The sequence below is a fragment of the Sminthopsis crassicaudata genome, chromosome 6 (genome assembly GCF_048593235.1).
Source record: "Sminthopsis crassicaudata isolate SCR6 chromosome 6, ASM4859323v1, whole genome shotgun sequence".
In the NCBI taxonomy this organism is placed as follows: domain Eukaryota; kingdom Metazoa; phylum Chordata; class Mammalia; order Dasyuromorphia; family Dasyuridae; genus Sminthopsis; species Sminthopsis crassicaudata.
This window is the reverse complement of record NC_133622.1, coordinates 35,564,796-35,577,216: the sequence shown is the minus strand read 5'-3', so window position 1 is coordinate 35,577,216 and position 12,421 is coordinate 35,564,796. Positions and strand designations below refer to the sequence as shown.

At 31.5% G+C, this 12,421-nt stretch overlaps 1 protein-coding gene across 3 annotated transcripts in view; it reads left to right on the top strand.

The window, feature by feature from the left end:
* The window catches only part of GABRA2 (gamma-aminobutyric acid type A receptor subunit alpha2), a 126,182-nt gene that overhangs the window by 86,509 nt on the left and 27,252 nt on the right, over positions 1–12,421 (top strand). For all 3 annotated transcript variants that reach the window (XM_074276846.1, XM_074276845.1, XM_074276847.1), the window contains 2 exons: positions 6,433–6,576; positions 7,492–7,644. In XM_074276846.1, coding sequence (XP_074132947.1) covers positions 6,433–6,576; positions 7,492–7,644 — 297 coding nt within the window. The remainder of the gene's footprint in view (positions 1–6,432; positions 6,577–7,491; positions 7,645–12,421) is intronic.

Here is a 12,421-nt window from a genome sequence, read left to right as displayed (position 1 = left end):
CCATTTTCATAAATTTCATGATCTCTAGAACTAATCATTCTTTAAGGTGAACTTAACTCTGAAACTCTCATTTTCAGAAGTTATTTTTCTCCCTCACTGTAAGATTTCATTATCCTCTCACTTCCATCCCACCAAATAATCTCCTCTCTTCTTCAGTTTATTTCTATGTTTTTCCCCATTAGATTGTGATCTCTTTGAGAGTAGGGATTGCCATGTTTTTCTTTGCATCCCCAAAGTTTAATACAGTTCAAGGCACAGTGATTAATAAAAACCCTATTTTCTTAATGAATAAATACACTAAAATACTATCCAAACTTAGACATGTTATGATTTTATTTCAATATTTGATTTATTTCCACCATGGAAATATTTACATAATTCCCTTTGTAGAGGCCCTTCTTTGATATAAAATTATCTTATATTGCAAATTGTACACACATTAGGGAATGATTTTACTAATTCTGAGTATTACGCTATCTGTGCACTAAAAATGATACTAATAGTGCTTTAAAATAGTTTATGGTACTACCTTTGTTACTGTCTTATATGATGAAGTGTAAGAAATTTGGTATTTTGTCATTAATTGAAAGTAAATTATTTAGCTTGTTTTACAGATATAACCACTCCTGAATACACAGTGCATACATATGTCAAGACTCCAGGTCTCTGACCAATTAGCAGTTGTTGGAATACTCTGAGTCAGATCACAGCATGATCCTATCTGAATCACAGGGGAAATGTTAAGTACCTTCTCCCTGATTTAAAGGATTGTCTGGAAGAGTTCCAGATTCACACTTCAGAGGAGACTTCTTTTCTGGATGCTATGTTCTTTTGGGCACCGATGATGTTCCTCTTGCCTCTGTAGCACAAAATTGGGGTCACTATGTGAACTAATACCTTTTCATCCAAAAGAGGCAGTATTTGATCTGGACCCGGGGTTTCCTCATGGAAAGAATCCTACAAGTTGAAATGATGAAATTTGGCAACTATTCTACACTTTAGCATCATAAAAGTTTGCCTGTCAGTACCTTAATATCCTTAGAAAGTTTATGTTTGCCACATTGAGATTTCTTTGACAAGATATCTCTTGAATATCCATTTGTGTGTGTATGTAGTTTTATAGAATAAGAAATTGATCATCATTAAGCTTACATTTTATTCAAAGGGGACCTGACTCCCCACCCCTGTCTTTATCTCTTGCTCTTTCAATCTGTCTCTGTTTGCTATTCCTGACTGATTTTGTCTATCTCTCTCTTTGCCTGTCTGTCTCCCTTTCTCTCCTGCTCTCTCTCCCTCCTCCTCCTCCTCCTCCTCCTCTTCTTCCTCCTCCTCCTTCTTTTCTCTCTCTCTCTCTTTCTATGTCTCTCTCTCTTTCTGTCTGTCTCTGTCTCTCTCTGTCTCTGTCTGTCTCTGTCTCTCTCTCTGTCTCTCTCTGTCTCTCTCTCTGTCTCTCTGTCTCTGTCTCTGTCTCTGTCTCTCTGTCTCTGTCTGTCTCTGTCTCTCTCTCTGTCTCTCTCTGTCTCTCTCTCTGTCTCTCTGTCTCTGTCTCTGTCTCTGTCTCTCTGTCTCTGTCTCTCTCTCTCTCTCTCTCTCTCTCTCTCTCTCTCTTTCTCTCTCTCTCTCTCTCTGTCTCTGCCTTTCTCTCTGTCTCTTACACATGTACACACACACATAATTGTTGTTCAGTTGTTTCAGTTATGTATGCCTCTTTATAACCCTATTTAGAACATGAGTCTTTCAGGTTTTAGGCCCAGCATTCTATTAACTGATCCATCTAACTGTCCCTTCCCCACAATCTCTGTCTGTGTCTATCTCTGTCTGTGTGTCTGTCTCTTTGTTTCTCTGTCTCTGTCTCATACACACACATTCACAGACATTTTTGATTAACTAAAAGGTTCTTTTTATTTAAAAGTTTTCTTTAGATCTGTAATCTCTATTGAATACCTAATAACTATGTTGAGAAAAAGATGATATGTTGACATCAGAAGAGTAAAAAGTAAAGTGTATACAAAATAGAAAGCAGTCATTTGAATTACATAAAGTTGCATTGCAGAGAGAAATTAAAATTTAAAATCAAATAAGAAATTTAAAGTAAATGAGTAATTCAGGACAAAAATACAGCCATTGGGGAATTTTAAAAATTGAACATTTTAAAAATACAAATTATTCAGAACACAAGAATAAAAACAAAAGAGAGCTTATTCAAGTGCTTTAAATGAAACTAATAAAAGATTCATTTAAAATAAATCAGTAACAATGTAGTAGACTATTCATAATGTGGTGATTTGAAACACCTGGGTATGTTTGTCCAATGAGCTATACCAGTAGATCTTAGTAAACTAGAGGACATTTGCCTGTTTTGGGTTAGCATGTTATTATTTATTTACTTTGATCTGCCAATTTCTAGCCTGGGATAGACAGTTACTAGTTCTATAACCCAGGTGAGTCACTTCTCATTTGCTCAATTTCCTCAATGTAAAATCAGGATAATAATAGCACATATCTCACAAGATTGCTCTGAGGATCACGTGGATATAGAATATATAAAGTGTTTAGCATAGTATCTTAGATATAATAGGTGCTATATTAATTCTTATTCCCACCTTCCTCTTCTATATTACCAGGAGATAACTTGCTTTTTCCTATAGCTTTGTTCATTTTTATAGTCATTGTTCTCCTTCCTATTTAAGAGCAATATCGATACTAGAATTAGTTTGGCTTCTACATCACCTTGTAATAGAACAGGTAAGATTTATTACTACATCTCTAACTTTCTAGATCTATATAACTTTATAATTTTATTTTCCATGTCTTGGTTTTCCTTTCGAAAGTTTAGCCTAATTGTTCAGTTTGTTTCAAAATTGACAAAATTAAAATCTGAACTTTTGAATAAATGTATACAGATCATTTTGGTTCATAACTGAACATTCTGCATACAATTTTTAAAAAAGTATGAATTAAATCTTTGATGTAAGGAAAATATTAATTAAATCTGTGTTAGGAGTTTTAAAAAGACAAAGAATACAAAAATCTCTAGGTTTATACTTTCTGAAGTTTTATGCTAGTTAGAAGACAAAATCATTTAACAAAATACTGTAACCTTAATATTTTGATAGCAAGTTTCTTTGATAAAATCCTGAGTTCTCAAATACATAGGGAACTGAGTCAGTTATAAAAATAAGATTCTATTAGAAATGATAAGCTGGATGATCTCAGGAAAAAAATATAAACAACCACCTGGAAAGTTCTCCATGAACTCAAGCAAAGTAAAATGTATTGTGCACAAAGTAATAGCAATCTTCTGAGATAACCAGCTATAAATTACTTTGCTATTCTCAGTAGTACAATCCTTCATGACTATTCTGAAGGATTTAATTTGAAAAGCCCTATCCATATTTAAGAAAATAAACTGATTGTGTCTGAATACAATTCAAAGCATTCTTTCTCTCTCTATCTCTTTCTTTTTAACTTAATTTTTGAGGGGTTTTCATTTTCATTAGAGTGAGAGAATTCTTTTCTTTCACAGCTTGACTTTTTTGAAAATGTTTTACATAACTTGACAGGTGGTTTATTAATGGTGAGTGATGAAAAGGGAAAGAACCTAGAACTCAAAAGTTTTAAAAACTAATATAAAAATTGTTTTAAATGTAATTGTGGGAAATATTAAATAAAATAAAAATAAGAGTTATTCCCCAATTGATAAATGAACAAGTGGTATGAACAAGTAGTTTTCAGAGGAAGAAATCAAAAGTTATTTATAGTTATATGAAATCACTATTAATTACAAAAATACAAATTCAAACAAATCAGATGTACAACCTCATACTTATCAGAAATGACAAATTCTAGGGATATATGTGAAGAAAAATTGGTATGTTAATGAATTGCTGGTGGAGTAGTGAATTTATCCAACAATTCTAGAGAATATTTTAGAGTTATGCCCAAAAATTTATAAAACTGTGCATACCCTTTGATCCAACAATATCACTCCTAACTCTATATAGCAAATAAATCAAGAAGAAGGGGAAAGGACCTATATGTACAAATATATTTATAGCATTTTTTTTTGTTATGGCAAAGTACTGGAAATTGAGGGCATGCTCATTAATTGAAGACTGGATGAACAAGTTGTGGCATTTGATTGTTTAGAGTACCATTGTGCTAAAAACTAATGATTAGAAAAGCCTTTTCAGAAAAAAAATCCATCAACACATGACAATACCTATATGAACTAATGCGATGATGTAAAAAGAACTGGTAAAATATTGTATGCAATAATAGCAATATTGTAAGAATTATCAACTGTGAAAGCTTGGCTATTCTGATCAATTATCTAATGCAGTTACAAAGGACTCAGAATGAAAAAAAATGTGATTTATTTGTAGAAAATGAATTCTGATTATAAATTAGAATGTATTTTTCTCACTTTCTTTTGCTTTCCCCTACCAAATACAGCTAATATGGAAATGTCTTGCATAATTTTACATGTATAAGTGGGTATCTTATTGTTTACCTTAATGGTTGGGAGAAGAGTTGGAGAGAAGACTAGATTCTTGAACTCAAAATTTTAAAATGACATTAAAATAAATAATAAATACTAAGTAAATATCAGCTATCATCATTAGCATTCTCTGTCTCCTTTTGGAGACTTTGCTCCTCACAGTCAGTAAGAATTTCTGTAATGTCTCCAATATAGGGTGTTTTTATGAATGCAATGACTTCAGGAGCATACCCCTTTCATTTTTGAGGTTAGGATGTACTCCATTCAGTCCAATTTAAAAAGGTGTAAAATTGCATGCTGAGTTTTGTCAATTCTTTCTAATGCTGTTATTTATATAATCCAGCATAGCTATCTTTTGAAAATAGATGGCAGTGAGAACCATGAAATTTTCTTCTAGGAAAACTTACATTAGATCAGATTCTAAGAAAAGTAGACATTATTTGGCCTTCATGAAATGAAGTACAAGGAATAAGTGTGCATGTCACAAAACTACTTTTGATATTTCCCCATAGAAGAATCATTAGATTGGTTAATTGAAAACAATTGCTTACTACACCACAGAGTGACTATTATAAAACTGACTATTTTATAACTTAATCAATATGATCCTAAGTGTCGTAGATACATTAAAAATCTTTATTTATAAATAGCTTCTTAAGATACACCATTCCATGGCTATATAAAATGCATTTAAAATCAACTGTTTCATCATCATTCAAAAGTGGAATTTCAAAAAGTAGTGCCCTTAAAACATTAGGAATATGTAGGCCAAGTTAATGAATGAAGAATGAAAAATAGTATTTCTACAATTCTTACTTTGTGCAAAGTAGTAAGCTAAGCATTGAGGGATGCAACTAAATAAGCATAGCAGAACAGTCCCTGCCTTCAAGAAGTTCATAGTCTAATAGAAGGAGACAATGCAAAAATAAGATTTCAGCTGTAACTCAAATGGCCCCATTTTCCTTATGGTATAGTAGTCTAGCAGATGGCAATACATCATCTGCATGTCATTTCCATTAGTAAGATCACATCAGTTTTTGGTGTTGCCATTTGAAAGTGCCCAAGGCTTTGTTGATGAAAAATATTTTGGGGCCACTGTGTAACTTCAGAGGCAAGTTGTTTTTTGACAATAGTTGCTTCCCTATATGATGGCTGCAGCAGCTAACCTGGAAGAAGAGTAGATAGTCTATGGTTCACAGAACAATCTCACTGGCTACACTCATCTTAAAGTGGAATTCTTCAAAATAGTGGGTAATACAACAATTTCAAATTGTTTCTAGCTAAAATTATGCAACAGAAAATGGAAGAAAAATAAAAGAAAATACTATGTACCTACTTACTCTATTCTCATTGATTTAGTCATCCAATGAGCTCTAGAAGCATTAAACCACCAATTATAGAAATGCCATTTGTGACATCGGTGTCATTCTAATTGTGTATTGCAATAAATTCCTCTCCATTCCACTAGTTACAAGAAATATGTCTCTCCTGCCAAATAATTATTCCTAACCAGCTTACGTTTAGTTCAACAAACCAGAATACTTTGGACATAATGATAGTTCTAATGCTGGCTTTGAAAAAGCCACATGTTCTATCTATTTGATATTAGGGACATTTTTCTTGTAAGGTTATTTTTTATAAGTCCTCCAAATTTTATCTACATGTTGAACAGTAAGATAAACTTACTATGTATAAGTATATGGGGATTGTGAAAAGAAAGAAAAAGTACAATCATGTTTGAGTTTTTAATTTCTTTCATACAACCCCTACTGCAGTTGTTTTAATTGTAGTAATACCGTTTTCCTATAAAACAGCAAAAATGATAAATATATTTATTTACTATTCTATCAATGATCCTTGAAATTGCATGCTCAGGATATTCTCTAAAAGCTCACAATCTATATTCTTCTATTTTATTTTTTCTTTTACAGATGCATATACAACCTCAGAAGTCACCTATATTTGGACTTATAATGCGTCTGATTCAGTACAGGTTGCTCCAGATGGATCCAGATTAAATCAGTATGATCTTCTAGGCCAAACAATTGGAAAAGAAACAATTAAATCTAGTACAGGCAAGTTAGACAAATCTGAGTACAAAAATCAATCTACTAAGAATCACAGTAAGCTATCAGAAGGATGACTTATTGACTGAATTATATAGTTTGTTGAAATAGCAATAATTTCTTTTCCCAAAAGTTCATTTTATTCTTTGCCCAAAATTTTAGCTACTTTCCCCTCTCATTTCATTTCTCTATTTTCCTCTGTTTCTGGATAATTTTTGCACGTACAGTTTCTGATTTCTAGATAATTACCACTGGCCTTTTATTGTAGTGTGGAAAAGCTGCTGCTCTGGCTAAGAGGCACAATAATCTATGAGAAGACAGCTGTGAGGGTTAATTAGCTTACATCTGGCAATAATTAAAACCTAGGGAATAGAGAAGCCTGACATAAGGATCCCAACAGGACCAAATAAACTGAATTAGTTCTGACAGAACATTGGGAATCCCACAGTTGATATTTGGGTTAAAGGTAAAAGAATTATGTCAAAAAATCAGCTGTATAATACCATTCTGTGACTGGAGGTCAGTGCTTAAAGTTGTAGATTCAGAAACTAGAATTAGAACCAATATTATAGTTCTCAGAGTTCGGCGCTTGTGGATAAGAGGAATCTGAGGAGCTAAATGAACCTCAGCATCAGAGAGAGGCTTTTGACACAAGGAAAACAGTGCAGATGATAGTGAATGTTTGTATGTCTTCTCAGAAATTCTTCATAAATTTTAAATTTATCTCATTTAAAAAAACTATTGGGATAAAAAGTGATATATTCACATTTAAAATGTGCTAGAGTTAAGGTTTGTTTTTTACATTGCAATTTTCTTATACCTTCAGATCTTCAGATCTCTTTAACCTGTTTAGACAATATTATTCTTTTCAATGACTTTTTTTCTTTTTCTAATGAAATTTTCTTTTTTTTTATTTTCATATAGGCGAATACACAGTTATGACAGCCCATTTCCATTTGAAAAGAAAAATTGGCTATTTTGTCATTCAAACCTATCTCCCTTGCATCATGACAGTCATTCTCTCCCAAGTATCTTTCTGGCTGAATCGAGAATCAGTGCCTGCAAGAACTGTCTTTGGTGAGTTATCTCAGGGACATATTGAATTGTAGATGCATGTTAGTATTTGTGTATATTTTAGTACAATGTTATATCAATAGACTCATTGCAAGGTGGACTGCAAGAGAGCAAGTGTTTCTGTCCATAACAACTTTCAAAGACCATCTCTTAATGCATCTGTGTTGAAGTGCAACAATCTACATCCACATGGAGTATCCATTTGAAGACATGACCTTGGCATAGAAAACAGTCTAATGGCACTACGAATTATAGGAATGACAGTATTGGTATTTGTGTTTAGGACAGAGAAAGAAAATTCTACATTTATAATCTTAGAACCTCAGAGGCAAAAAGGATTTGAAATATTATATAATATCATCCTTTCCAGAAGAGCAAATTCCCCCTGTAATATCACTGAGACGTGTCAATTCTGGTAGAAGTCAATATCTTGGTAACCTTCTTACAGTCTTATTGAAGCTTTTCAATGCTTCATTAAAAATGTCATACCCAAAAAAAAAAAAAAAAAAAATGTCATACCCAGAACAGAATATCATGTTCCAGATATAATCTGACAAGTTAAGGTGGGTGGGAAACATAAGTATTACCTGTCATCATTTAGACATAATACTCCTACTGTTGTCACTTAATATGACATTAGTTTTTGAGATTGCCATTTTATCTTTTATATATGTTGAAATTATACAAAAACCCAGTTCTCTGCCACATATAATTCCCATCCTCTTTATTGATGCATTTGAACATGAGGATTACCGTTTACATTTATTAAAGTTTATCATATTTGTTTGAGAACAACACTCTAGTTTCTCAAAAAAAAATTTTGGATGCTAATTCTATCAGCTAAATTAAATTTTAACAATCCTTCCTTGTTTCATGTCATCCTCAAATTTCGTAAGTATGATGTCTCAAACTTCCTTTATTAATTGAAAAGTATCCCACAGCCCTAGAGAAAATGACGATGGATTGCTTACATCCTTCACAACACCCAAAACAATTATAAACTGCCAATGAACATTTGTTGGATTGACTATTGTAATCTTCACTGGCCTGGTGTGCTTCCCTGGAAGATAGAATCAGACTCATAATCTACTTCACTTTTGTTGAAGTTACAGGACCCCTACTGCATTTAAAGATAATTAAACTTCAGCTACCATGATGGCCATGTAGAATGAGGATGTGAAGAGATGAGTGGAGATTTAGTAACTGTAAATGGTATCAAAAACTTGGAGTGTAAATTAATGTAGGATTTTAGAGTTCAAAGGAATCCAAGTAAAATGTTTTAAAAGGGGAAAGAAAAATTTAGATGTTTTAAGTATACAGCACTTATTTTAGCTCATATCTATACAATATATTCTGATGTACACATTACTTAAAATTAGCCTTCATTGATTGTGTATGTATGTGTATATATATATATAAATATACATATATGTATTTTCAAAGGCAAAAGTAGCTATCCCCATGGGTATTTAGTTAAGTCTATAGGCACTTATTAAAATAATTTTACAATTCTTTGGGAAGCAGATTATACTTCAAAATGACTGGATTATTTTACAATTCCACCAATGGTATATAAATGTCCCATTTTTCACTTCAGTATTTGTATTTCCTCCTCTATCTCATTAGCCAATCTGAAAGGTGTAGGATGATATCTCAAAAATATTTTGATTTCATTTATCTAATTAATAAAGATTTACCAATTTTTTTCATATACCTATGTATAGTTTTGATTAAATCAATTAGCATGACTCATATTCTGCTAAATTTAGCAAAGTTTTCTATATGTTTAAGATATGAGACCTTTATCTAAGAAACTGTCAATATATCCAGCCCCCCCATGTTCTTCTTTCCTTCAAATCTTGGCCACATTGTTTTTATTTGAATAACCTTTTATAATTTAATGTCATAAAATTATCCATTTTTTATTTCACAATGTTCTCTAATCTGTTATTTATTCAGAAATTCTTCTATCCATAAGTTTGATAGGTAATATGTTCTATATTCTTCTAACTTACTTATATCTTTCTTTAAAACAAAGGAATGTATCTATTTTTATTTTATCTTGATAAAAGGTATAAGATTTTGGTCTATACCCAATATTGCTTTCCAGTTTTCTCAATAATTTTTTTATCAAATAATGAATTCTTTTCCCCAAAAGTTAAATCTTTACAGTTGTCATGCACATAATCACATAATTACTATAATCACTTATTATTGTATATTAAATATCTACCCTGTTCCAATGATCGAACTTATTACTCAGACAGTACCAGATAGTTGATAATTAAATCAACTTTATATTAAAGTTTAAGAGTTGGTACTGATGTTCTCATCAAGAGTCTGACCCAGTTGATCTTTGATGTTCTTCCAATTCCAAACATTCTATTTTCGAAGACCCAATAGTTGATATTCCTTTTTTTTTCTTTTATTCCTAAGCCATCTGTTAATTTTTACAAATAGGAAATAGAGTAGAATGGAGTTTTAGATTAGTTCTAAAATTTTATTTTTATTTATCATTTTATAGTCACATAAATTACAACTACAACACATAAATTAACACTGTTGCTGATATCATTTGCTTGTAGATATTCTAAAGTATGGAAAGAAGGGCATATTTTTTCTGAGATTTTGAATAAGTGTTATTTCCAATTTTGGGAAGACACAGAGAAGTCATTTACTAAATTGACTCAGTGATTGACCTGAAATTAGACTGCTCTGAAATCCTAGTTTTGTTCTCACAATTGTGTCAACCTTATCACCTCTTGATTACAGGGACTGCAAAAGATTCCATTAGTCTAAGATAATATCAGAGATCTGGATGGCCAATCAGAAAAGCAAAGTATATGATAAATATCTAATTTTGTAGAAAACATGATAAGGGATAATAATGATATTTGTCCTTAATAGTAGATGGAATTGTAAGTAAAATATGTAATTACTTTTAAGTGCTATATAAATATAAAATATTGTTTAGTTCAAAAGGAATAAGGAGAGAAAGGTTTCATAAAGAGTTATCCTTAGAATTTGAAAAAAACAACATAAATTTAGAGTTAAATGAAAAGTGTAGAACTTTGATTTATTTAGTTTCAAAATAAGGTACTTTCAATCAATACTATAAAAGAGAGAGACAGAGACATAGAGTGAAGAGCAGGAAAAAAAAGAGAGAGAGAGCCTGCTTTTTTCCTAGGCTATGGAATCCACTGTGGTAGGGAAAAAGATACATTTTAGAATGCATCTAATTCTAGGTCCCAATATTTGTGTGCTCTATGGTAAAAAAAATATAACTGCATTTCCCTAAGTCATTTTAATTTCTGCTTTTTTTATAATATTTTGTTGCAAACTCAGTTGAGTTCATCATAAGATCTGGAACACAGAGGTAACATATGCTTAGATTGTTCAATGGACTCATATAGATATATAGAAATTAAGAGCAGGAAATATTATCCATATGTAAATCAATCAGTTAATTAGACAAATCAATAAACTAAGAACTTAAATTTGAATTACTTAATCATAGTTAAAACTGATGGAAGTATAATTTATTTAGGAAAAAAATCAATGTTTTCATTAAATAAATACTGCCTACTTGCAAAATGTTGTTTTAAGTTCTTAGGAACAAATTTCAGCATTTTTCCCTTGTTCAAGAATTGTCAGTTAATCCTTCTTGCCCCTAGAATAAAATATAAATATGTCAGCTTGGTATTGATAACTCCTTATATTCTGATTTCATCCTACCTTTTCAGACATTTAAAATCACTGTCCTTTGTTCACTTTACTTTGGAACCAAATAGACATAGTCCTACTTTCTATTTTCTGAATTTGATATTTCATCTCTCCTCTCACTCCCTTCACCACAACCTTCCTTTTAGTCTGTCAGTCTTCCCTGTCTTAGATGCACTTGCTTTTTACCGCTGCCTATTAGAATCTTTGATTTCTTTCAAAACTCAACTAAGACTCACACATTTCTTGACACTTCTAGTAGTTAGGGTTTTCTCCCAGCTCAATTTATCTTATATTTTCTCTTTTGTGTGAATGTTACAGTAGAATATAACTTTCCAGTAGAATATAACCCCCTTGACAGCTAGTAGTGTTTTAAATTTGATTTGGTCTCCCCACTACTAAATACTTTGCATAATAAACACTTCTAAATATAAATAGTAATTATTTACTATATACTTCTAGAACTGAGTTGTCAATATTTTAAGGATTTATGATTATAAAGTACTTTCCCTCCTCTAACACAAATCATCATCTCTTTATGCCTAAGAACATTAGATATGTAAATTTTCACAACTTAAAGAAAGTTATCACTTTTCTTTTTTGTTTTATTATATATAATATAATATAAATATATTTATTATTGTTTATTTACAAAACATATGCATGTGTAATTTTTCAACCCTTTCAAACTTTGTTTGAAATTTTCCCCTTCTTCCTTCTATCCCCTCCCCTAGATGGTAGGTAGTCCAATACATGTTAAATATGCTAAATTATATGTTAAATCCAATATGTGTATACATATGTATGCTTCACAAGAAAAATTGGATCAAAAACGAAAAAAAAACTGAGAAAAAAATGCAAGCAAATAACAACAGAAAGAGTGTGGAAAAGCTCTTTTGTGATCCACATTCAGTTCCCACAGGGCTCTCTCTGGGTAGACATAACTATCTTCATCACTGGTTTAAATTATCTCACTGTTGAAGAGAAATACATTCATTAGAATTGATCATCATATAGTCTTCTTGTTCCTGGTATATAATGATCTACTTGTTCTGCACAT